The 26,017-nt window shown below is 42.7% G+C and overlaps 1 protein-coding gene across 2 annotated transcripts in view; it reads right to left on the minus strand.

Annotated features, from left to right (window-relative positions):
• The window catches only part of waca (WW domain containing adaptor with coiled-coil a), a 31,840-nt gene extending 5,823 nt beyond the window's left edge, over positions 1-26,017 (minus strand). Inside the window, exons 1-9 of one of the 2 annotated variants that reach the window (XM_034289311.1) lie at positions 25,746-26,017; positions 25,530-25,563; positions 24,451-24,643; positions 18,366-18,460; positions 15,049-15,164; positions 10,213-10,334; positions 7,959-8,210; positions 2,417-2,539; positions 1,445-1,593 (exon numbers count right to left, since the gene is read on the minus strand). In XM_034289311.1, coding sequence (XP_034145202.1) covers positions 1,445-1,593; positions 2,417-2,539; positions 7,959-8,210; positions 10,213-10,334; positions 15,049-15,164; positions 18,366-18,460; positions 24,451-24,643; positions 25,530-25,563; positions 25,746-25,786 — 1,125 coding nt within the window. In that variant the 5' untranslated portion in view covers positions 25,787-26,017. The remainder of the gene's footprint in view (positions 1-1,444; positions 1,594-2,416; positions 2,540-7,958; positions 8,211-10,212; positions 10,335-15,048; positions 15,165-18,365; positions 18,461-24,450; positions 24,644-25,529; positions 25,564-25,745) is intronic. The other variant, XM_029116316.2, reaches the window with a different exon arrangement.

The following is a 26,017-nucleotide window of genomic DNA, read 5'->3' on the forward strand; positions in this document are numbered from 1 at the left end:
GGTCGGGACAGGACAGATGGACAAAAATGCATTATTAACATGATAGAGACAGACACTCTGCAGACAACAAGATCCTGTTGCCCACGTGGTGACACGATGCCCACAGCCCATTACAAAAGCCCTTCACGCAACCACACACTTACTATACTGACAGGAAGGGTGAGAAACCCACAGTATCAACAAACACTAAACACCTGGGTTACACTTAGGCCAGCTTGGCACAATGCTGTGAAATGCCAAGAGGAAACAGTTCCCAAAAAGCTGGGTTATGTAGCACAGTTCCCAAACAGCTGGGTTATGAAGCACAGTTCCCAAACAGCTGGGTTATGAAGCACAGTTCCCAAACAGCTGGGTTATGAAGCACAGTTCCCAAACAGCTGGGTTATGAAGCACAGTTCCCAAAACAGCTGGGTTATGAAGCACAGTTCCCAAACAGCTGGGTTATGAAGCACAGTTCCCAAACAGCTGGGTTATGAAGCACAGTTCCCAAACAGCTGGGTTATGAAGCACAGTTCCCAAACAGCTGGGTTATGAAGCACAGTTCCCAAACAGCTGGGTTATGAAGCACAGTTCCCAAACAGCTGGGTTATGAAGCACAGTTCCCAAACAGCTGGGTTATGAAGCACAGTTCCCAAACAGCTGGGTTATGAAGCACACAAACAATCCGCTAATTTACACCCCATGCACAATGACTCAGCCAGGGCTTAGAATCGCACAGACTAAATGGAGACGCTGCTAAGCTGGCTGAGTGAGGTAGACGTTGTACCAGATACTTCAGACAAAGGACCTACACCTCAGGGAGGAGGGATACGTAACGTTGCCAGGCAGGCAGTGGTTTGACAGCTAGCCGCCCTTTCCTTACCCTAGGCTGGAGAGGCCACAAGCACACACTGCCTTAGCAGAGGGGCAGCAGATAGGATATTAGACTGCAAGAAGCTAAAGGCAGCGGCAGTCAACAGGACCTTGGTTGGAGAGATGGGTACCCGGGTTTGAGAGACTACAGGAAACTGCAATAGACGGGTACCAGGGTTTGAAAAGCTACAGGCGATGGGTACCAGGGTTTGAGAAGCTAGATGACTGCAGTAGACGGGTACCAGGGTTTGAGAAGCTAGATGACTGCAGTAGACGGGTACCAGGGTTTGAGAAGCTAGATGACTGCAGTAGACGGGTACCAGGGTTTGAGAAGCTAGATGACTGCAGTAGACGGGTACCAGGGTTTGAGAAGCTAGATGACTGCAGTAGACGGGTACCAGGGTTTGAGAAGCTAGATGACTGCAGTAGACGGGTACCAGGGTTTGAGAAGCTAGATGACTGCAGTAGACGGGTACCAGGGTTTGAGAAGTTCGGCGACTGCGGTAGACGGGTACCAGGGTTTGAGAAGTTCGGCGACTGCGGTAGACGGGTACCAGGGTTTGAGAAGTTAGACGACTGCGGTAGACAGTACCTTGGTTTGAGAGGATACAGGCGGTGTACTGAGCAGAGCTTTGGGGTGGCTGGCATTGGTTTGAGGCGTGCTGATCCTGGGAGACACATAGGAGCGCGGGGAGGATGCATCTGACGTCAGCGACATGGGGGACTGGTTAGACTGCTGGGCTGTGGGAGGACAGGAGGAAACATAAGACCTTTAAAGACAAAATAAAAATCTACTCATACATGGCATCAACTTTATAAAGACTTATTCTGGGGGTAAAAATATACTAAAAAGGATGTCATTTCTATCAAATTCAGTTTATTCCAAAATAGCTTTGTGAGATCTGGAACTGGGTTGTCATAACTTGCCTAGCGTTTACCTCCCCCCAGTCCTGTCCACACAGGGACAACGCTTTGGTACCGTCTAGTTACAGCCAGCTGGAGTCAAATCATACGGAGGACACCAGGCCGATGTTCAGCAGCATGCTACCCAGTCGCTACCCAAAATCAATCTACAACCCACTAATTTAAAGACAGAGTCTCACTAGTGCATTGACAGTATATACCCAATACATCAGTGCAAATGTTCTCTCTCAGTTTTTCTAAATGGCAAAACAACAAAAACATCCTCTCGCGAGCAAACATCAAATCTTTTTTCAAAGATCGAGGGCAGGAAATGCATTGCCCTCTAAGCATGTCCACGTTTACGCTGTCACACCGCATCACATGGTTTCACAAGCCTTCTGTCACCCTAACTACAGAGGCTTGTTGGCCTCGAGAGAGAGCAAGCAAGCAAGCTTATTAATACAGCACAATCCATACATCGAAGCAATTCAATGTGCTTTACAAAGAAAAATAAAGAGAGGGACAACAATTGCTGCCAGGATGTAATATAACAACACCCACTTTAAAGTACACGAAAATCCTCAATGATACCTGTGCCACACTTAATGTAAGAAAACAGGGAAATTCATCTTTACAGGGTGGAAGAAAGATTCGGGCCTACCTTGGCTGGAAAGCTGGGCTGCTTGGGACAGCAGAGTGGTGATGCTGAAGGCCGATGGTCCGGCCGTGAGGATCTTATGAAGCATCGACTGTAACGACGCTTGAGTGACAGCCGCTGTTAGAACTGGAGACAGGGGAGGAGGGGAAATAAGTGAGGGCATCTGGGAAATGTGAAGGTGTGTCATTTTGCGGCAGGCTTCACGCCGACATGTCAATCAAAGTGCCCCCCCCCCCCCCCCCCCCCGGATCAACTAACATCATCCCTGTGATCCACCCACACGGACTAGGCCCGTTACGGTACGAATTCAGAACCGCGCTGCGTCAACCCAAATGCACACATTGGCTCGGCGTACCGCCGAGGCTCTAACACAGACCCATCAGCCCCCCCTCTGAGCGGCACACAGCATCCACATTTAACCAGACTGTGTCACTGAGAATAAACATTACATACAGATGCATGCTAATGAGAAAGCCTTCATTCTTTTAGATTCCATTCATTCCCGGGTAGGATTCTGAGCTCCACAGGGGTGCAGACAGACGAGCAAGCGGGGAATTCCCAGTGACAGAGCAGCGATCCAGCAGGCACACTGCTTGTCTGACCCACTTCTGGACATCCAGAACACTATGGTTCAGGTCAACAGAATTACACTATAAAGGAGATGGGCTCCATTTAGGACACATACTATTAACTAATCACACCCAACAACCTTCAGGGGACCCCCAACAGGCTTTACCGAACAGTAGCCTGGACCTACACTGGTTTGTAAAAACCAACAGGCTTTACCGAACAGTAGCCTGGACCTACACTGGTTTGTAAAAACCAACAGGCTTTACCGAACAGTAGCCTGGACCTACATCAGTTTGTAAAAACCAACAGGCTTTACCGAACAGTAGCCTGGACCTACATCAGTTTGTAAAAACCAACAGGCTTTACCGAACAGTAGCCTGGACCTACATCAGTTTGTAAAAACCAACAGGCTTTACCGAACAGTAGCCTGGACCTACATCAGTTTGTAAAAACCAACAGGCTTTACCGAACAGTAGCCTGGACCTACACCTGTTTGTAAAAACCAACAGGCTTTACCGAACAGTAGCCTGGACCTACATCAGTTTGTAAAAACCAACAGGCTTTACCGAACAGTAGCCTGGACCTACATCAGTTTGTAAAAACCAACAGGCTTTACCGAACAGTAGCCTGGTCTTACATCAGTTGGTAAAACCCAAAAGAATTTAAACAGCAGGCGAGTCATTGATCTGCTTGTGCAATTGTGCCGTACGATCGCTGTGACACCAGATGAACAGATCTGAGACCCAGCTAAAATAAAATCTACAACGCCTCAGGAGTACTGATGAAACCACAAACTGAGACACTAGTCATTAAGGGGCCGTTATTTTAGCCAGACTAAACCTCAACACATTAATGGCATCTCACCCCATAACGTTACATACAATGAAATCACTAAAACATCTCGACTGATTATGTCCCAGTCTTGTTTGTGGCCGGAAAAAGGAACAGCACAAGACGATCAGGAAACCTTCCGATGTTAAGTCAGATTTGACTCAATTCACTTAACTGTGATGTTTTAGCATGCTGCATTGAACCCACCTAGCAGTTCTGTTCTTGCCCAACATGTGAACAAAGATCTTCGCATTACTCTTAGTCTGCTCCGGGAAGACATCACAGTCTGGTCCGGGGATCACCATAAAGCAGTCATCAGACAGGATGACACGCTCGGCGCAGACAAACAACGGCAGCCATGTTATTTTCTGCATGGCCAGTCATTGCTGCATATCGAAGCAGACTTGGCTGCTGCGGAGCCGCAAGCGTGGATTGGCAGCCTGCTGAGCACATTCACCCTGGAGCACTTAAGCACGGCACGCCAGGCAGGGCCCTCAACCGACAAACCAATCAAGCAGACAGTTGACTGGTGGAAGCATCCGTAGCACCAAGACACACGCGACACCAGGGACGACGGGAACACAGACAGGGCGATACTATGGCTGGGATACGCGGCTGCCTAACCTGGCTATCTGGAGATGAATGCACTTAGGATGAACGTACTGTAAGATGAATGAATGCACTTAGGATGAAAGCCCTGTAATTCACTCTGGATAAAAGCATCTGCTAAATGACTCAAATGTAAATGTAAGGAGAGCATAATGAATAAAGAATAAAGTCAGAAAATCAAGTGGAAAGGGAGAGCGGGAGACTGAGAGGGAAGGTCTATTAAAGACAAGGGAAAACAAAGGGCAGTACTTTGCTCGGACCACTTCAACAGCCACTGTCACAGGAAAACAGGAGCTCTAGTACAGGCCTGGACAGAGAACCTGCATGCTCAGAAAAAGGTCCAAGTTGGGCCACTGGTATGAGAGTATTGATTTTCCCAAACATTTGGTTGCACAGTATGAAAGGAAAAGTGATAGCATCTTCAGAAAATCGATGGTCACAATGAATGAATGGCAGATATATTTAAGTTTCAAGGCTACAACACACTCCAAATGTATAAGAGTAAATCAATAAAGGCCATATCTCAACCAATACATTCAAATTCTGTGAACTCTAAGAAACTTCTCAATAGAAATTTTTTTACCCAAATAGTTCTATGCAAACTTCAAACTGTATACCATTTAAGACATGGTGATGCATGTTACTTAAAGCTACTTCCAGAATCCAATTACATAAAAAATACATTGGAATAAATATGGTGTATATTGATTAATTTATGAAACAATTACAAAAAAAAACATTTTGGATATACAGGTCCAGTCACCTAGTCATTGAAGGATATTTACTTTTAGTATTTTCCACAGTGTAAACTATAAGTTTATTATAATTATATATTTCACATTATACTGTGAAATAGAACAGCTCAAATAAGCAAAGAGAAACAACGGTCCAACTTTTAGAAACAAACATTAGTCAATCTGGAAAATTTCAAGAATGAAGAAAGTTTCTGCAAGCACAGTTGCAAAAACCATCTAGAGCTATAATAAAACTGCCTCATGAGGACTGCCACAGGAAAGGAAGACCCAGAGTTACCTCTGCTGCAGTGGATACGTTCATTAGTTAGCAGCCCCAGAAATCAGCATTTAACTGAACCTCAGACTGCTTTGCTGGTGACACTAAATTATTTATTTACAGTTCAAGACACACTCAACCAGCATGGCTACCATAGTATGAACCAAAAGACCTCCAGGCTGTGCAATGGCTATTCGATGAAGGTGAACGAGGGTGCAACTTCAAATGACCAGGCCTCCATAATCACCTGACCACAAGACTACCGGAATAGCATACCACATGACTACCTCATGAAGCTGGTTGAGAGAATGCCAAGAGTGCGCAAAGGGCGGCTACTTTGAAGAATCTACAATCTAAATGCATTTTGATCTGAATCACTCTTTTTTTGGTTAACTACATGTCATTTTATAGTTTTGATATTGTCACTATTACTCTGCAATGTGGAAAATAGTACAAATAAAGAAATGCCTTTGAATGAGCAGGTGTCCTACTCTTTTGATCGGAGCTCTTTGAATGTATGCCTGTTACACTAGTGGTCAAAACCATTACTCTTAGCGCAACAGCAAAGCAGGTTCTAAAGTGCGGCCATGTCAGAGAATTCCATAAGAATACTGGTTTGAACAGAATTTCTACTGGCCATGGCTTCAATCAATCAAATGTATTTATAAAGCCCTTTTTACAACAGCAAAGACACCCGGCCTTAAACCCCAAGGAGCAAACAACAGTAGTGTTGAATTACAGTGGCTAGGAAAAACTCCCTAAGAAGGCCGAATTTTAGGAAGAAACCTAGAGAGGACCCAGCCTCAGAAGGGTGACCAGTCCTCTTCTGGCTGTGCCGGGTGAGATTTTAAGAGTCCAATTGGAATAATTAATACATTTCTCTGGGCTAAATCCAGAGTCTATTAGATTTTAGACTAGGTCAAAAGTATGACCAGGTGGACAAGGACAGGGACAGCAACGGGCCCCCCAAACCAGGTACTCCGCATGGGTGGACCAGGACCTCATCTCCTCCTAAAATTTTTAACTGGAGGAGACTGAGAAAAGTTAGAAAGTGCATTCCTCATATCCCCCAGCACAATAATATAGCAGCATAACACCTTGGAACTGAGATGGGGGGGTCCGGCGACACTGTGGCCCTACCCGGGGGAGGCCCCGGACAGGGCCCAACAGGCAGGAAATCAATCCACCCACATTGCCAGGCATCAACCAAAGGGACACCCACCAACCGCAACCCCACCTATAGGTCAGTGTACTATATATAGTATACAGACTGGTGACAACTTGAAGGGAAAGCCAACAGTGTCTCATTAAGGTGTTGCGCTACCACAAGCCACCAGAACAGCTTTAACGTGCCTTAGCTTAGATTCTACCAGTCTCTGGAGCTCTACAGGAGGGATGGTACACCAGTCTTCCAACATATACTCCCACATAGTGTTTTAATGATGACGGCGGAGAGCACAGTCTAACATCGTTCCAAAATCTCCCATAGGTGATCAATTGGGTCGAGACCTGACTGCGATGAACCTAGCATATGATTCACATTATTTTCATACTCATAAAATCTTTCAGTGACCCCTCATGTACCCTGTTGATGGAGGCACTGTCAACATGGAAGACACTCAATAATGAACCCTCTTTTAAAGTCTTAGTCCCATACTGATGATCCAAGACGGATCAACTCGGCCAGCACAGTAATTCTCTACATGCCAGAGAGCATGATGAGGTTAACTGCTTAATTCTATCATACAGTACACACCTGCATGAAAGCATCTGCATTTATTTTCCTCCACTCATTTATTCAAGAATTTCCTTTAATTTGTCACCCATTTGTATACATATCTGAAGCAATGTGCCATTGTGAGAAAATCCCAAAATAAGGTGCTGCCCCTTTAAGACAACAAAGTCCTAAAAGAGACTTGTACACTGGCTACTGTGGGGCTAAAATAGGCTAGACAAGTCGAATGTTAGAGTGTTTGTAGCTTTTCTCCCCTACCATCAACAGTAGGGGAAAACTTGTTTACTGCTGAAAATTTACTTTAGTAAATCGCTTTCCACAAAATAAATAAGCAGCAAGTGCTTTGAAGGGCTCTTCTATTTGCTCTGGAGAGCTTACATGTGCTTTGTGAAAATATACAATTAATAAACGTCAAAGACCGCCTTTAATAAAACTTCCAAAATGGGACTCGGCTACAGTACATCATGCGTTGACCAAAATGATGACCGACTGACATAAATTGGTGAACAATGTTGGTCACCACCTTTAAGGTCCAAAACGTGGACTTCTGATGTGGGGCTGTCTCTGTGCTGTAGGTACACATACACCAGTCCAGGGAGGAACTATTAAGATGAGCCACCTCCCATCACTGTTAGGGAACGGTCGGTAGAAGGATGAGCTGCCTGTGTGAATGACCTCGATAACCCGGTCGCTTGAGCTCGCCAATACCTCAGAAATTAGAGCATGTCCTGGTCTTTCTCAAAAATCAGTATAGCGGCAGCACTACGAGACAGTGTGACGCTCATTTACCTTCGTTAATCTTGGCCATGTCGACGCTGGCGTTGTTGAGCTGCAGGGCGGTCTGAAGTGCTGGGAAGAGCTGCCTGAGCAGGGAGGGGTCCTGGAGCAGGGGGGCAGGGGCGGGGGACTGCAGGACTGGGGACACTGGCACCGTGGTGGAGGCCGACGAGGAACCAGGGGTGCCAGATGTGGCGTTCAGGCCCGAGCCTGAGGACGACGACTGAGAAGCCGGTGCCGGCTGCTTCTCCACCTGGGCCAACTCTGCGTGGAGGAGAGGAGCAGGAGCACAAGGAGGAGAGGAGCAGGAGTGCAAGGACAGAGGAAAGGAGGAGAGGAGCAGGAGTGCAAGGACAGAGGAAAGGAGGAGAGGAGCAGGAGTGCAAGGACAGAGGAAAGGAGGAGAGGAGCAGGAGTGCAAGGACAGAGGAAAGGAGCAGGAGTGCAAGGACAGAGGAAAGGAGCAGGAGTGCAAGGACAGAGGAAAGGAGCAGGAGTGCAAGGACAGAGGAAAGGAGGAGAGGAGCAGGAGTGCAAGGACAGAGGAAAGGAGGAGAGGAGCAGGAGTGCAAGGACAGAGGAAAGGAGGAGAGGAGCAGGAGTGCAAGGACAGAGGAAAGGAGGAGAGGAGCAGGAGTGCAAGGACAGAGGAAAGGAGGAGAAAAATGTTAGCCACTGATTGGACAATTTCTATTTGTTTTCTCCAATCCTTTTGGGAGCTGCGAATATATTTTTGAAAGATAACATGCGAGGCCAATTGGAAAGCGGAGCCTAATGAAGAAGCGATATTGGAAAGAGCATTGTTCAGGAATGTATTCTCCAAAGCAATGTTAGAGCTCTCTCTCTGGGCAGAGGAGACATTTATTAAAGGGTTCCGCTCCAGTGGAAACATAGCTGCCTCTTGAAATGTTTTGAATTTAGTTTTTTTAAATGATAACCGAGCAAGTGGGGGTGTTGAATGACACGCACACAGTCGGATAAATATGGAAATGATTCCAACTAGTCATGCCATTTCAAATCAGACTTCTGAAGTGTGGTTAGTAGAAGTGGGCTGTAGGCTTATTTGGGAGTAGACATGTGAAATATGACTGTAAGAGATGCAAGCATCAATTAACATACACAGCACAATGTAAGGCCGGCATAATTGTCATGAAAAGCCAGACCTAGACAGCCACTGTTTGCAAATGTTACTGGACAGATAAACCCTAGCCTACAGCCATTAAGCTTCTTTTTTCACAACTTCAGTCTGTTTAACACATGGAAGACAATTCCACTAAATCCTTTTCTACAAATGACACAATCTGAAGAGTAGACTTAATTTCAACCCATGCACACACTAACCGTGCACTTCGTGTGAACTCTATCAAATCAGCTGTAAGCTAGAACAACCACGGTCTACTGTCAAAGAAATGACATGAACAAAGTGATATATATGAACTCCAACCCACAATATACATCAGTGAATTGTCGTTGAATTTGAAGATAGTGCTTTTGATAAACGCTGTAACAATCCTATTAAAAAATATGCATAGGCAGTTAGATGTATCATTCCTAATGAGACTTTTAACAATAATAATATAATATCGCAATGGCAATTTACTGCACGTCCTGACAATTCATCACCTGTCCTTGACAAATCTGCAATAAAGCAACTTGGATCAAGTACAAACCAGTGACCCCGGAGCCAGGAACAAACAGAACCCAGAGTCCAACACTTCTCCCAAATACTAGGAGCTGGGTCCGTCAGGACCAACGCTGTGTCCGGGCTGCCTGGGCCTCTCCTCCTCCGGGCACGGTGACATTGCACAAGGACGGGCTCCCAGAAGACGTCGATCACGCCTCTGTGACGGCCCATGTTCCAAATGCCCTTCGTCTGACTGAGTTACAGAGCGCTCCACCCTCAAACGCCGCCTTCTGCCTGGACGACCAGCTCACAGCCACCGGCGCGGCTAAGACACTACACACGCTCTGAGCTAATGACGGCCTTAGATTAAAACCTGACAGGCGCACGTTGAAAACGTCACCTTGACTGCATCAGCTTCTTCACGTTCAGCCTGGCTGTTAGGGAGCTTAGTCCACACCACAGGCACATATCAGCACAACAAGGATCGCCAATGATATACAGTGCTCAGCAATCATCAACGCACACGGTATGCAAGTCAACGGATTTAGGAGCAGCAGTAAAGCCAGTAGACTGTGTAGCTAGTTATAACACTTACTAGGAGCCGTAAAGCCAGTGAACTATGTAGATAGTTATAACACTTACTAGTAGCATTAAAACCAGTGGCTGCTGTAGCTTGTTGCATGGCCTCTCGTCTGTAGTCCCTGTCTTTGGGGAAACTGTTGACAGGCGCTGCTTTAGTGGAGGTCTCCTTCTGCCTCTGCTCTCTGGGAAAAAGAAACAGACAAGTTAAAGCCCAATTCTCAATGATTAATGGCAGCAACCAACTTTTTATATGCACACGCACAGACAGAATATGGGAAACAACAACATACTGTAGTGTTAATGGGCTGACATTGGCATTGATTCTACAAGTGTCTGGAACTATATTGAAGGGGTGAAACATATGCTAACCTCACATCAGATGTGCACAATTTCAGGGACAAAAATATTACCATTAATCCATAATTTATTTAGCAAAGGCACATGAGATTAAATCCCACAATCTCACAGACTATTGCAAGTCAGGAGCAACACAATCTGCTATCGATGATGACAATACACTGTAGGGTAGCATGATATTGGAAATTACTGACATTGCAATGTTTAGTTTTTCTGCGATATATATTGCGATATGATGACTTGAAAAGCTCTATTTGAGAATAATTATTCGAGAATGATTGGGGTGATTTTGTGGGGAACTGTTTCTTCATGGAAAATAAAAAATGAAACCGAAATTGACTTTTTACCTTTTGACTTATTTTGGGTAATTTAATTTATTATATTAATGAATACACTGTTTAATTCACCATGGTTCTATTGTATTCATGTAATACTCTATCAATTCAGGCTAAAGTCAATGATCTAACCTGTTATGATATTAATAATGCATGTTGCTCACTCTAAAATAAAGGGGGTCATTTGTGAATGAAGAGGTGTGGTGTCTATAAGGGATCCAGGAGATTACAGGAGGCTTTATCTCAGTACTCCAACCAGGTTAAAACAAAGCATTACTCTGAGGAGGAAGTTTCATCATCACAACAGGGAATTAATGTGAATGACAAAATCAAATCAAAAAGTCATTTAACATTTTATTACATTACAAAATAAATCCTTTTTGAAAATAGAAACATATATTTTAATATAAACCATTTGAAAAATGAAAAAGAGCAGCTATACACCAATCCTGAGTGGTTTACAAAAACAAAATAGTGTTGATAAAACAAAATTTGTAATAATAAAAGCCAAACCTAACTAATAATTACCAATTAACTTAATAATGAATAACAAATATCAACACAGAACCATTGCACTTCACAAACTTTTGTTTTTAAAATAAACTTTTCTTAGCAACAGTGCCGAAGGAAAACAGTGTTGATCATCATGGCTAGACAAATCCCGATTAAATTGAACTCTACAACTTTATAAAATCTGGTTTCTTTTATAAACAGAGTACCTAGTAAAATAAATAAATGTCTTTCTCACAACTGTAAAATAATATAGTAAATCTAAATTCTATTCAAATATAATAACTTGACTTTAAGCATGTATACATTGCTCACTCAAACTGTAAGGTTTTTGGCCAACAATACCAGTCTATTCACCATTACAGGCTTGAGACATGACCGTTGGCAAGTGACAATGTTGCCACTTGTAATGAAAAGCCTCTCTGAGGGGGAACTTGTAGCGGGAATGGATAGATGGATTAGCTTACTTGTTTTCCACCATGCAAGTGGATCTTCCTTTTTGTCTATGGAAGGTGTTAGCAGGTATTTGTATAATTCTGCTTCACAGCATCCTTGTGGGTCAGAGAGGAAGCCCCCTTTGCTGAAGTTCTGCTCTGCTTAAAGAAACTACCCAAGGACCTCTTGGCTTTCTTTGCCTGGGATGTATCAGCAACTTCAGGCTCCACTTCAGTGCTGCTGCTTAACGTCTCCCTCCTGGCATTCCATCATTTCTGATGCCACTCTGGCCTTGACTTGGGGCTTGTTGTCTTCACTAATGAAGTCCATTTTGAACCGGGGGTCCAAACAAGAAGCCGCATCTAGCAGCTCCTGAGTAGCTTCATCTCTATATTTCTCGTTGATGTAGTGCAACAGCTCCGTTTTCAAGGTCTTGGTCAAGCCTCTGTCTCCCTCTTGTATTAGCAGCATTGAAGTGTTGAAGAGGTGAAGAACTGGCTTCACAAATGAGACACTAACATATGAGACACATACTGAGAGTGCATCTGTGAAGTCCAGCAGTGGGCCCAGTGAATTACTGACAGATTCCAGGACATCCATATCTTGCCAGGTTAGAATTAGACTCCTGTCTTCCTGTCCTCCGACAGGTCCTGAGTTATAGCCTTCTGCTGCTCTAGTATCCTGCTGATCATCTTCTGTCTGGAACTCCATCTTGTTTGCATTCTGATATGAGGGAATGTGAAGGTAGATTGAGTTCCTTCTGGGCTCTTTCGAGAGCACTTCTGGCCTTCCAGCTGTGAGAGAAGTGACCCACCAGCTTCTTGCAGAAACCTGCAGCACGGTCAATGCATCCCACCCTTTTTCACTGCATTTTCTAAGTGAAAAAACAAAGACAAATGAAGTACTTATTATTAAACATTTAACACATTTACTTTAATAAATTATTTATAAAAATAAATTGCTCACAAATGATTCCACAATTAGCTATTTAGTTTCAGCATGTTATACCTATAATAAAACATTTATTGTCATATAACTCATGAGTTTAGCACTAACTATTTTACTTAATGATAACCCAAAAAATAGGGGCATTTTATTGTTTGTTATTGTAAACAAAAGCAACATTTAAACATATAAAAGATAGCAGAGATATATAGATATGAAACATTAATGCCATAAGATATCAGCCCTAGCATTCAGAGCTTTGGCTATCAACCTGACAGTCTTTATCCTTCATTCTTCCCCAGTCCCATCCTCTACAATTAAAATATATGAAACTTATGAAAATTGTTATGCTTCAAAACAGGTTGCTAGGTAATAATATGTAAAAGTAATAGTACAGGAATAGAAACAGTAGTAAAATAGAATGTGCAATTGGGCAAAACTTACCAGCTGCAAGATGCAGTCTGTGGCCAAAGCACTGCAATCTGGTCCACTTGTTCAGGTGCAGCCTTCACCATGCTCGCGGCATTGTCTGTTGTAATACAGACTAGACGACTCATCTAGGCCCCTATCAGTTAAAGCTTCTCTCATCCCTGTTGAGATGTTCTCACTTGCATGATCCCCTGGGAAAAATGCAGTTTGAAAACAGCAACTTTTCAGGTGGAAGTCCTCATTAATAAAGTGTACGGTCAGACTTATGTAGGACTCCCATGGACCACAAGTCTGTTGTAGCTGTATAATATCCCACTTGTGACAGCTCTTTTTCAACTTGTGCCTTGCATTTCTCATACAGCCCTGGGATGGCATCTTGAGAAAAATAGTTGTGTGATGGCATTACGTACCGCTTGTCAAGCGACCGGATAATGTGTTTAAAACCCTCTTTGGTAACCGTGTTAATTGGTACCATGTCTTAAGCGACGTGCAATGTTATTGAATCTGTGATTTCTCTCTGCTCTTTGGAACATTACTTGTATGGTGTAATACTGGCAAATGCATCCGAAATAGATTTTTGCTTTGGCCGCCATTGAGATGCTTTGCACTTGCCGAAGATTTGTGGTCCCAACTTAAATGATGGAACAAATTGGTCGTGTTGTGGCAATAATTGCAAGGCTCTCTCGACTAATTACCTGTTTTTGGTCAACATCATCCCGTCTGTAGCCGAAATATTTCTATGTAATTGACGATGCATTTCTTTTTGCAACCAAATTCTCAATTTCGGTCTTTTATGCCTGTTCCTCGCTCATCATTTTGTCACGCGCAAGCAGAGCCTGCATGTCAACCACGTGCAGCAACGAATTCCTGGTTTAAAATAATAATAAACTGTGTATCCAATAACCCATGAATCAGAATAAATGACATTATAACAGACAGATATAATTCAACATTAAGAAAAAAAAATTATAATATATATATATATATATATAGTAGACTGAGATATATGTTTACCTTACTTAATCACACGTCCTGCGATGTGACTATTGCGGATGCGTACATCGCAATGTGGATGCTGAAACTATATATTGTGCAGCTACTACTACAGAGGAACTGACTTCTTCAAAGAATTGTGCGGCCTTATTGAGTCACAAACAGCTTGAATTGATAGAGTAACAATGCAAAGCCAGGGATTGGCAAGTTTAAAATGAACCCATTCATCAATGGAAACAGGCTTATGAGCTGCATGCAACCATTTGATTCATTCCAATATTGCAGTGCGCGCACAGATCCTGCACAGAACCTCCACGCGGACCGTCATTTAGGGCTAAGTGTATCCACAGTTGACAAGAGGCCATTGGAGATACCATGATAGCGAGACACATCCATGGCCATGGTCAAGCACCACCAAGTTGAGAGGTTTTTCTCATTGAAGCTCCTGCCATACGCACGTCCAGAACACTGGGTGACTGGGCCTCCTTTTAACTTCTACACATGACACAAAACACCTGGAGGGACACACCCGCTGACAAAACAGCCCAATAGAGTGGACTCCTGTGTTTCCATCGTTATGGTGGACGCTTAAATATTTCCTATGTAGCAGAACTTTGGATTGGGTTAAGCAAAACACATGGAGCAAATCTCAATCCTTGACAGACGGGGAAATAGCCCGCCATGTACTGAATTTTCAATACTACGTCACACTGAATGCAATGAACTAGAACACATGTAAGGTAAGGCCACCCGCAATCTCTGTATTCTTGCGCTACAGCCTAAGCACTGACCAAATAACTTCTATTCACATTGAATAAGGCCACAGGCCCAGCCAGCACAGTCCAACTTGGACCGGTCCTGTTGTCATTATACGGATGAAAACGGTGCCTACCTCTCCAGCCACTCTTTGGGTTTCTCCCACTGTGACACCTCGGTCCTGCAGTTGTAGTAGTACTTTTTCCCAGAGGAGCTGATGTGCTCTGACCAGTCATCTTTTTCTTCACACGGCTGAGGAGGAGAGAAGAGCGGAGCGTTAAGACGGGACAGAGGGGAAGCTGTGAGGAGGACAAGTCAAGGAGTAACGCCACGGGCCTCGTAAGCCAGCTGTCATAAATAACCGGGCTGCAGCTACTAAGCCATCATACTCCACACTCTTGGGTTGATAGCGTTGCCGGGAGTAAGTCTGCCACGCGAGGAGGCGGCTCAGGAGGACAAGGTGATTTGAGTAAATAGGGAGGGGGACAATTAACTTAAACAGGGCATTGGAAAGAGGAGCCATTTAGGTAAGGAGGGAGAGAGGAAAGGATACAAAGATGGGGTTTTTGCTACAGCAGTAAGATTTGAGCGCATGAGCGAGCGAGCAGGAGTGAGTGAGGGAGGGGTTCTGATGCAAGAGCAGGCAATGCGAGATGTAAAGGACCAGTATGGATTTTCCCAGGCCTGAGGATTTGGCTGTGATTTCCAGGCTGGTTGGAGATAATAGAGGGATGGATGGATGCTGGCAGCCGGGGAGGCTTCTCATGCTTTTAAAATGTTGCCTTTGTATGACTGCTGACGTTGCTTTCTAAAAACCCTAGCAACGTTTTAGCATAACATTCCCCCAATCAAATTAGGAGAAGCACCAACCCAGGGATGAGACAGATCTGTCAAACATGACGCGTGTAGAGAACTGAGGAAAAATGGTATCAATAAAATGTATCCAAAAAAGGAAAACATCTTAGAAACTCTAGTCAAGTGACAGCATTGTAAACAGCTAAATAACATTTTATCCAAGGAGTGACAAATGTCCAGGCTCAACTTTTTGGTAAGCAGTGTTTGAAGAATTCAAAAGACATGAACTTCAAAGCAAATTACTGACTAAGACATCAGCCAATTGAAAATATTCTTCAAATCTTTTAAATGAGAAGAAAATTAACAGTCATAGCCAACCAGCTGATGGACCTACAATGTTTATCAAAAAAAAAAAGAAAATATATATATATATATATCCTTCACAAGATCGACCCAGCACTTAGTGACGTGACATTAAGTAGCAGACCCAGACCTGCGTGATATCTGAAATACAGATGGCATCCACAAGACCCTGAGATTTAATAGATACCTATTCATGATCGGATGATATATAATAGATATCCATTATAAAAACAAAGTTGCTAGGCCTTGCAGTTGGATCAGAAGAGGTCCGATTGGTCTTGTCTGGTTGGAGCTGTTGTTACAGAAAACTTGCACAGGCCTATTGTAACATTTCAATTGTCTTTTTCCACAGCAATGGGCTTGGAACACCAATTTACTCATGGGAAGTGTTTAGGGTAGACCATTTAAAGACGCTCCCACTTGAGGTCACTTGCTTTTCATAGAGGTGCAGTGATTCGGATTATATAGGACCATTGTGAAGGAACGGGAAATTTGAATCTGAAGACCGTTTGCAAAGGATATAAAACACTGCTGTGTGGGGTGATGTACTTCCAGAAGCTCATCAGACATCTAAAAATGCACTCACATAAATCTAAATGTGTGCACAGGCCAGACAAGTCCCTTGTATGCACGCTAAACAAACAGGCTGTGTAACAAATAAATGAAAACACATATATTAGAGGAAGCCAAGAACATCTTCTGGAGAAAGACTGTTCAGCACACAAGACACCCCTTGACTTCGTTCCCGAACATTTTAAATTAGGGATGCCAGTACAAAAATACAAAGCTGTAGACCGTGAATAACATTAGGCTAACCAAGCTACAACAGAATACGCAGGTAAGCCCTTAACATTTACTGCCAGACAAGTCAAAACAATTTAGAGGCCAAGCAAGGCAAAAAAGCAGGCCTTTTGGAAACATTTTGGTCAGGAAAACGTTGATCCAATATCCCTTCGTTTCTGACATATTTCAAATCACATCAGGTTGACCTTGGATCCCAGTCAGAACAGATATTGATTTAAAAAAATAAAAAGGTCTTGTGGTTTTGGATGCAATGTTAAGGGATACAGTTTGACTTGGACATAAATCTCAGAATTCAAAAAGACATCTACTCCGCAGTGTGTTAACTCCAACTATGGCTGACTCCAGGATGTTGAGGCATATCTTGTCTAGTTTCAAAAATCACTTAGCCAAATAAATGTACCATCTAAATATTGAGGGAATTAAAAAAACAGACTATGGGCTTACTACTTCAAACAAAACCAGCATTATTTTGGAGTAACAGAAGAGGTACCCCTGTTTCCATCCCAAGCACACATTTAGTCAAATGCAATAATATCCTGCCCACTCTGAGAGGAACAACTACCAACATATTCCTTAAAATTCCATCCATACCTAGCCATTCTGCTCCCCCTGCACGGCCCTTCCAAACAGGAAGTCACGTGGGCCAACAAGTGTTTCAACTCTCAAAACATAAAAATGGTGTTGCCAAGGCCTCGAGGGAGTTATTTTCATATTTCTTAAATATATATTTTTAAATAACATTCTGTTCGAAATCTGAGCAGGCACATGAAGAGAGATCTAGTTAAGGCGGTACGATTAAGCAAATGATAATCAAATTTGCGATAGACGTGAGATTATCGGCTCCAAAAATAATTTCATGAGACGCACCTGACAAGGCGACGGGGACATATTATACGTCCCTAATAGTTCTTCTTGCAGGTGCTGTAGGTTTTTTGTAGATTACTTAAATACCTTGACTAATTTTGTTTAAATGCTTGTTGGATTTTCAATGTTAGTTTGAGTTAATACTGCGAGTGGCACCAATACATTGTCAATAGCGCAGTTATAAAAGTTTTGGCCTCAATGTCTGTGCCTACTAATATACTTAATTTGGGAGAAAATATACCTCAAGGGTTGAGAAATTTCACTAGCTATGGCAACGACTCAAATATAGAAAATATCATTGCATTAAAAGAGCAGTTAAACATTTTGACAGGCTGAACAATCAAATTTGCAGATGTCTAAAATGGTAAAAAAAAATAATAAAAACATTAATTCCATTATATTCAGTTTAATAGCACACAATGCAGGCTATGATCTCTATTTTAAGTACGCTATTCACACCCATGTTTGAAATTCTCAAATCAACCATAATTGCAATATTTGTCAAAGAAATCACGATTCAATATTTTTGCCAAATCGTGCAACCCTAGGTCTAGGTAAAGGAGATGTTCTTGGGCCAGTCCACAATCAGAGACTCATCACTGAACAGGAAAACGGTTATGTACTTACTGTGTCTGATATCTTGCTGGGGTTTGAATGGGAATTGGAGCTGCTATGATGGGTGCTGTGGTTGAGTGAGTTCTCCTGTGGAGAATAACTGGTCCCTAGAAAGAATAGAGAAAGTATATGGCTATTAGTCAAGCAACAAGTATCTTAATGCTAGAAATGCCAAAGAAAGGAGAGTCCTTTCATGGGTTCCATTAGGTCTGTATTATTGAAAAAAATCTCAAGAATGGTGGGATGACTACCCAACTACCTTGAAATTCAAGATACCTTAGTCTTAGTATTTTGGTCAGCAAAGGATACATCAGCCAGAAACCAGATGAACAAAGAACATCAATGACTGAGACTGCCAGATATAAGGCCCACAAAAAATGGCCACTAAAATAAAACCTGCATTGCAGCATTTCATATTAGGAAAAACACACATTTACAGTTTGCAAACAAATATGGGCAACTGATTTTGCATAATATCAACAAACCAGGCCCCCTAAGTTCTCGGAATGATGCATACCATTTGGACGCTCTCAGAAAATGTGAACGGGTCAATCAAATACCGACTGACAAGCTGCATAATCATGCCAACTTTGAAAGCAGAGGCAAGAACGAACAGGAAAGTAACAGTACAGGTTGCCAATCGAAATGATAGTAGTACTACAAAACTTAAACACAAAGCCTTTCAAACAGGACCCTGGTTTGTTAATACAGAAAAGAGAAGGAAAATTCCCAGAGTCAGTGAAAGCAACATGTAACAATGTTATAGACAAATGGCACATATATGAACACAGTGGATCCATCTAAAGAGTTCTACCATCCTTGTGATGGGGATACAATGGTGTTAACATCGAGTCACAGTGTCATATTGCCTACGGCGCTGTGTGTGTGTGTGTGGATACACGTGGAGAGGCTCCGGGTTCCATGGGGCCGGTGTCAATCAGAAGACACCTTAGGGCAACAGTGCACCCCAAATAGCACCCTATTAGTGCAGTACAGGTGTCTGACCAGGACCAGGCAGGGCACTACAAATGAGTGTGATTGGGGAAGCATAGAGGGCGTCCCCAGACACAACAGGTGGATAAGTAGTGGTGGCTAACACTCCTGTTTCTATAGCAACCACAAGACTAGCCCAGGCTCAGAGGTCCTACTGGACGGAGACACTGACACCAGTATTGTAACGCATTTGGTGCAGAGTCTTGAACATAACTGGATGGATTATAATGAGTCTATCCAAAAGACATTTTTACCTATATAGGACCCCATTCTGCTCAGAAAAACATCTCTAAGGCTTCAATTAGACAACCAACCTGGGAAACGGTTTCAGGAGAAGACCTCAAAATAATCTAAGAACCTAGCCGCTCAAAACAGACCACTCCCTGCACTAATGGATAGCAGACAGGTCAGTGTCTCAAGACTAACCAACAGAAACCTTCACCGCTTCCACCCCAAAGCCATAAGACTTTCACAAAAGTGCAACAAGTAAGAAACAAATGGCTGCGCATTTTTTCAAATCCCTCTGTCTTCAGTACTGACCATAAACCCACCAGTGTTCTGCTTTGTATACCGCTTTGAGGAGGAAAAACACAAACAACTATTCTGTCAGAATTCCCGGACCCTAAGAGAACGTTATAATGCTAACAGGCGTATTTGAAACTATATTTTGTGAGGGGCAGCCGGCGAGAACTAGTTCTGTGCCTCAGCGACTGGTGCAGTATTTTCACAGAATGAAGGATTCTCTGTCACTTGATCTCCCGTTTGGAAATGTTTCAGCCTCTCTGCAGACCGCAGCAGCATTGGCCCAAGTCGGGGATACAACAATGACATTATGCCATGTGGCCACTACTCGAGCAGAAGAGCCAACGCAGCATCTCAAACCTCAAACACGCGGAAACATTTACACCCACTTGACCCCGCTATTCCCACCACAACGCAGCAAAAGAATGCAAATTCTGTTTGTACTGGACAGCAACGTGCCATGCTTTGTTTGGTCATGTCGGTCTTGGGTTCACAAATTTCCTTCCTTTTAATTATCATGAGTTATTAAAAGTGAGGTAATGCGCATTCGTCCAAAACAAGGACAGTGCCTGTCTCTGTTGCTGGCTGTCAGCTGCAGTGTGAGCCCCACTCGCGCCCCATCCCCCTACGGCTGAGAAGCATTCTAATAAGCACGAGCTTGATGACTGTTGTGCAAAACGCAATCGGGGAAAAAAAAAAAAAAACAATTTTAAAGGAACTGCTGTTGTTCTCGTTACAGAGATGAGTCATACCTTTCTGTAAGTATATCTTTCATTTTTCAAGTGACATTACTGAGTTTGTGGCAGCACTTCACAACCTTTCTGATGAGTTTTGTTGGGAAAGAAGTCGTGCTACATTGAGACGGCTCGACTAATGGCACTGGTATCTTATAGGACACAGGTAAGGACAACATGCTGGTGCCATCTACAGAAAAAGTAGATTGAAGAGAGTCTGTAGGCCTGGAGCAGGATTCACATATACATCTCAGTTCCTGCGTTCTAAATAGTTTCACTTGGCTACGCTGCTTTCAGGCAGGTATTTGTACTGTTATAAGGGCTCATGCAAAAGGCTTTTGTTTCAGAACTGTTAAGGATCAGACAGTGCACTGCGGGGTAAGGGGACTGACAATAACGGACAGGAACCTTTCAACTCAGACGGCTGGGTTTCACTTCTTAAATGGGTTTCCGGCACGTCACCAGTGTCTACCGATAAGATTATGCTACAGCTATGTTTAAAGACCACGGACTTACAAATATTATTCATTAATCATTTACTATTTGTAAATGATACAAATAGTAATGGTTTTCTTGTCCCAGATCAGCAAATGGAGGATTATGTTTGCAACATCAAATTGCAATATGGCTCACCCTTAGTTTTGGCAAAACCACCAGACTGGTGGAAATTTAGAAATGCACAGCCATTTCCAAGCACCCCATTATCACCCCAACATGTACGCATAGACAGTTACATAAGGACTAAAGAATCAAGAGGATTTTACAAGCTGAGCAATAACAAGCATTTATTCATGAGTTCAGACCAGACTTCCTTCAGTGTAGTATTGACATGTGCAAGCAAGGACCCAGTAAGCACTGACACCTTCAGTGTAGTATTGACATGTGCAAGCAAGGACCCAGTAAGCACTGACACCTTCAGTGTAGAATTGACATGTGCAAGCAAGGACCCAGTAAGCACTGACACCTTCAGTGTAGTATTGACATGTGCAAGCAAGGACCCAGTAAGCACTGACACCTTCAGTGTAGTATTGACATGTGCAAGCAAGGACCCAGTAAGCACTGACACCTTCAGTGTAGTATTGACATGTGCAAGCAAGGACCCAGTAAGCACTGACACCTTCAGTGTAGTATTGACATGTGCAAGCAAGGACCCAGTAAGCACTGACACCTTCAGTGTAGTATTGACATGTGCAAGCAAGGACCTAGTAAGCACTGACACCTTCAGTGTAGAATTGACATGTGCAAGCAAGGACCCAGTAAGTACTGACACCTTCAGTGTAGTATTGACATGTGCAAGCAAGGACCCAGTTAGCACTGACACCTTCAGTGTAGTATTGACAGTGATTGAGCAATAGTTGAAGTGTTTTAAGATTCATAAAAATATACACTAACACTATTCATAGAATAATGTGCATTTAAAAAAGATTGGTTATGATTTTTATTACATTTTCTTTTATAATGGGGGGGGGGGGGGGGGACTGGTATAAAAGGCCCCAACATCTTAAGGAATTATCAGTCAACCCAAGTTAAGACCATTTAGTCACCTCTTTTATATCAAAATAGATTTATTTTATAGACAACATACCCTATGTTCATTAAATCAACTACATGCACTGAGCATGTCTGGTGCTCAAACTGCCCGATTATGAAACATCCCTAACCTCTCAAGGAGCCATAAAACTAACAAGACAATTCCATCATTCCACGGTTACAGTTTGGAGACACTGTTCACGTCCAGGTAAATGCACACGACCGCTGCTGTCAATGGATAACAATACATCTCCATAATGCATATGATGTGATATTCAAATGATATTAAGCAGCTAATATAACGCAGGGATAGAATCGGACAGAAAAGGTCATTTCTGCATGTCGCACCACACAGTATCACTTTGGAGGGCTCCTTGGCAACAGAGTAGGCATCTAATATTATGCAGAATATATCACCTCTATCTTCATCTCTTAATACCGAAAGCAGTGTGTTTTAACATTGACATAGCGTGTACAAAAAGAATCCAAGAATTTGGATAACCTATTATCCTGGCAAAGATGATTAATAGATTGCTACATTGGATGTTATATTTATAATAAAACGTACGGCTAACTTCTTTGTTAGGCCACACCAGAGGGACATTAAACAAGTGCATTCTGGTTATTAATCTGAATGCATGCACCTTAATGCTGCGGAATGGTTAAGATGGAAAACTTTTGTCGTGAATTAACACATGGACCAGGTACTTCCGATAGTTAACCTATTAATGCTATAGGTCGCCTATTACATATGCATTCATTATTTTTGTCCATTCAGTATGACGTGTGCGTGACCACTCTAACCCATTCTCGCAATGATTCCACTGAGAACCACTGACCTGAGTGACAGACCAGCATCCATCACACGGAATTTGTCCACTGATTAAGGTGCAATTCAGACAGCTGTCCCACAACAAAATATACTGTTAGTCATCTGGCATAGAAATCTTGGTCAACCAACAGCCTACCGTACATACAGTCGACCAGTTGACAAATTGAGGTCAGGCCAACATGCCAAATACGCAACAATGTGCAATGAGCTCAGGTAAACATTTAAAAACACTATCTTAAATAAGCCTATGGATGTTGCAGTGTGACATGAGCTGCCTGACAAGGTACAAATCATTTGGACTTGAGAGTCGGACTTAACAGGCTTCTGTCAATTAGCTACAATTCATGCATTAGACACAACTGTCTAGAAAAGCGCTGTGATGAAACGCTAGCCCTTCCTATCCTAGAATACAAGTACCACCAGTCTGTTTGACAATGCTGACAGTTTGTGGCAAAATCAAGACCAAACTAGCAGGGAAGCTGTACCTGGTAGTGAACTCACCATAACAGAAAGACAGAGGGAAGTAATGATTCTTAGAATATATATTAACAGACCTAACGTTGGTCTTAGATTAACTGTATGGGAACAGTCCCCATTTTTGGTGGCCTGTTCTTGGCTTGAGTGGCACGTCTTCAGTTAGCCCTCAAAAAAATAGCAAGCCCAAATTAATCCGCAGCTGATATTCCAATAACAAGGTACAAAAAAAATGCCTCTGTACCAAACGTATGCTTCTGCTTACCCTTGTTCATAAAGTCCAAGCAGTGATGCATTATGACCACAGACTGAACCATATCCATGACAAAGGAGATACACTTAACCCCAAAGCGTCATGTTAGAAGTTTGGTCGCCCAAAGTAAGATGTCCAATCCCTTGATCTGCCCCTGCTGCCATAATGGGTTACCTGCACTGTCCTGGTTGATGCCACACCTTATGGTTGAGCTAAGCAGTGTATATTCAGGACAGCTTTACTAGGGGTGGTCTTTCACTAACGATAAATCAGTCATTACCATTTGAGAAATTAGGTTTGCTATCAGTCCGCTAGAATTAAAGATAGGTTGCATGCCTTAAATCTAACTCCAATTCTCAGTCTTAAAACCCTCATCTATAACAGCGACTTGATTTCAGACAAAGTACTGTTTATTCAAACATTTCAGTCATCAAGCAGACATTACGACAACTAAATCTTTTTTGCAACATCCGCTATCATCCAGGGATCTACAACACACATTTTACTTGTATGTGTACCTAAAGATGCGGCAGTGCAACCCGAATTAGAATCCAAGCACATAAGTGGGCATGGCAAAAAAAAAATATGTTTGTGCACAAACATTATTCACCATAAAGCTACACCAATACGTTTTCAAATAATACTGAAGAGGCTACGTGTCACTAGTGCCACTTGTCAGGGAACAACCGTCAGATACTGGTGGTTGGCTTCTAAAACCGGATGTGTTTTGATCAAGACCTTTTGAGATGCATCCCTCACCTCCATCCCTCTCTCTGGTCCGGTGGACATGGACTGCCTTGGCCCTGCCATGCCCCGTGCTGTCAATATGTTTGTTGTCAGGGCTGTCAGATCGCCGAAGCATTTTACATGGAGGAGTGGCGTCTGCAGTGTCTCGCATCTTGTCATGGCGGTGATCCCCACTGGGATGACTCTTCGAGGAGTATTTGAGTGTCTAAAAATAATTAAAACACTTCTATTAGGTTCTGAAACAGAACAAGTCAGATTAATGTTCTGTTGTAACTGTACCAACATGACTACATGTGAATGGGATACATTTCCAAGTTCCATGGCAAGTAGTTACTAGTTCCTCAAAAACGTAGTAAAATAACATGACGACCATGAAAATGCCTTTAAAATGTCTTACAAATTCTGAAAAGTCGTGACTCACTTAATCTTGTTGCAAGATCAGCTGTGGGCATAGTACGTCATAAGCTACTGGATTCATGGATGACCATTGAAAATAGCTTAGCTAGGTAAGCATATCAAATAATACTAAATGCAGGATTCAACAATAGTAGCTGCTCTAATACATAATGAAATCCACGCAATGAAATCAATAGATGTGGCTGACAGTTAATTCATACCATTGGATTGCCATAACGTTGATGTCGACCGTAGATAGGTAGCTATAAATCTTAAATTGCGCAGGAAATAAAACAATGTATGGTATGTACCCAAATGGTATGTATTTGCATGCACATTTAGTTAATAATAAACATTTCTCATACTTCTTGTATATCTATTTCGCGCGAGCTGTTGACATGTTAAGAATAGGCCGGAATTGTAGCTATCAGGCTAACTATGAGATCTAATAAAACTCGCTGGTAAATGTGTTCATAAGGCAACATTCGACGTTAAAATTGTTAAATACAATCTATCAGTAAAAATAAAAATTTTAACAAACACAGCATTGATTTTTGTTCATGTCTAAGGGAAATGTTTCACTTTTCGATTAATTTTCCGCACTGAGGCCTGTAGTGCATAGGCAGCCTGCGCTAGAGTATCCATTTTAATCGTATTTGTTGCTAGCTGGCTAGCTAACGTTAGCCAACAAGTACCTGATAGGGCTGTGAATCCCTTCGGTCGTTGCACCTAAAAATAAAGAAGAAACCGTTTGTAAAGATAAAAGGTTAAACATCAGTGTTAAAAAAATCTGTTCTATAAGCTGCAACAGCTGAATAGCTTTTACAAGTTTTTACTTATTTTGGTTTCAATAAAAATGGCGGATTGTCAAAGCTGAGAAGGAAAATCTGAATAGAAGTAGAGCTGTTTACCCATCGCTGAGTCTCGGTTGTTTCCTTGCATACATTACCATCAATGCCGTGTTAGTGTGTGTGGAGTGGATGTGAAAGATGGACGAAGGTATATGTTTTCTATTTGTTTCGTCAACCCGTTCTCTATTATTTCAATAATTCTTATTTGAGTTGCTTTTCGCTAATCGGAAAAGCGCTCTCCGTCCATCTCCCACTCAGAGTCGCTACACCAACTATGCCCCTATCTACAGAAAAGTGAACCTCAGCCTACAAACCGCCCGCTCCCCCCTCCC

The sequence above is a fragment of the Esox lucius genome, chromosome 21, assembly GCF_011004845.1.
Source record: "Esox lucius isolate fEsoLuc1 chromosome 21, fEsoLuc1.pri, whole genome shotgun sequence".
NCBI lineage: Eukaryota > Metazoa > Chordata > Actinopteri > Esociformes > Esocidae > Esox > Esox lucius.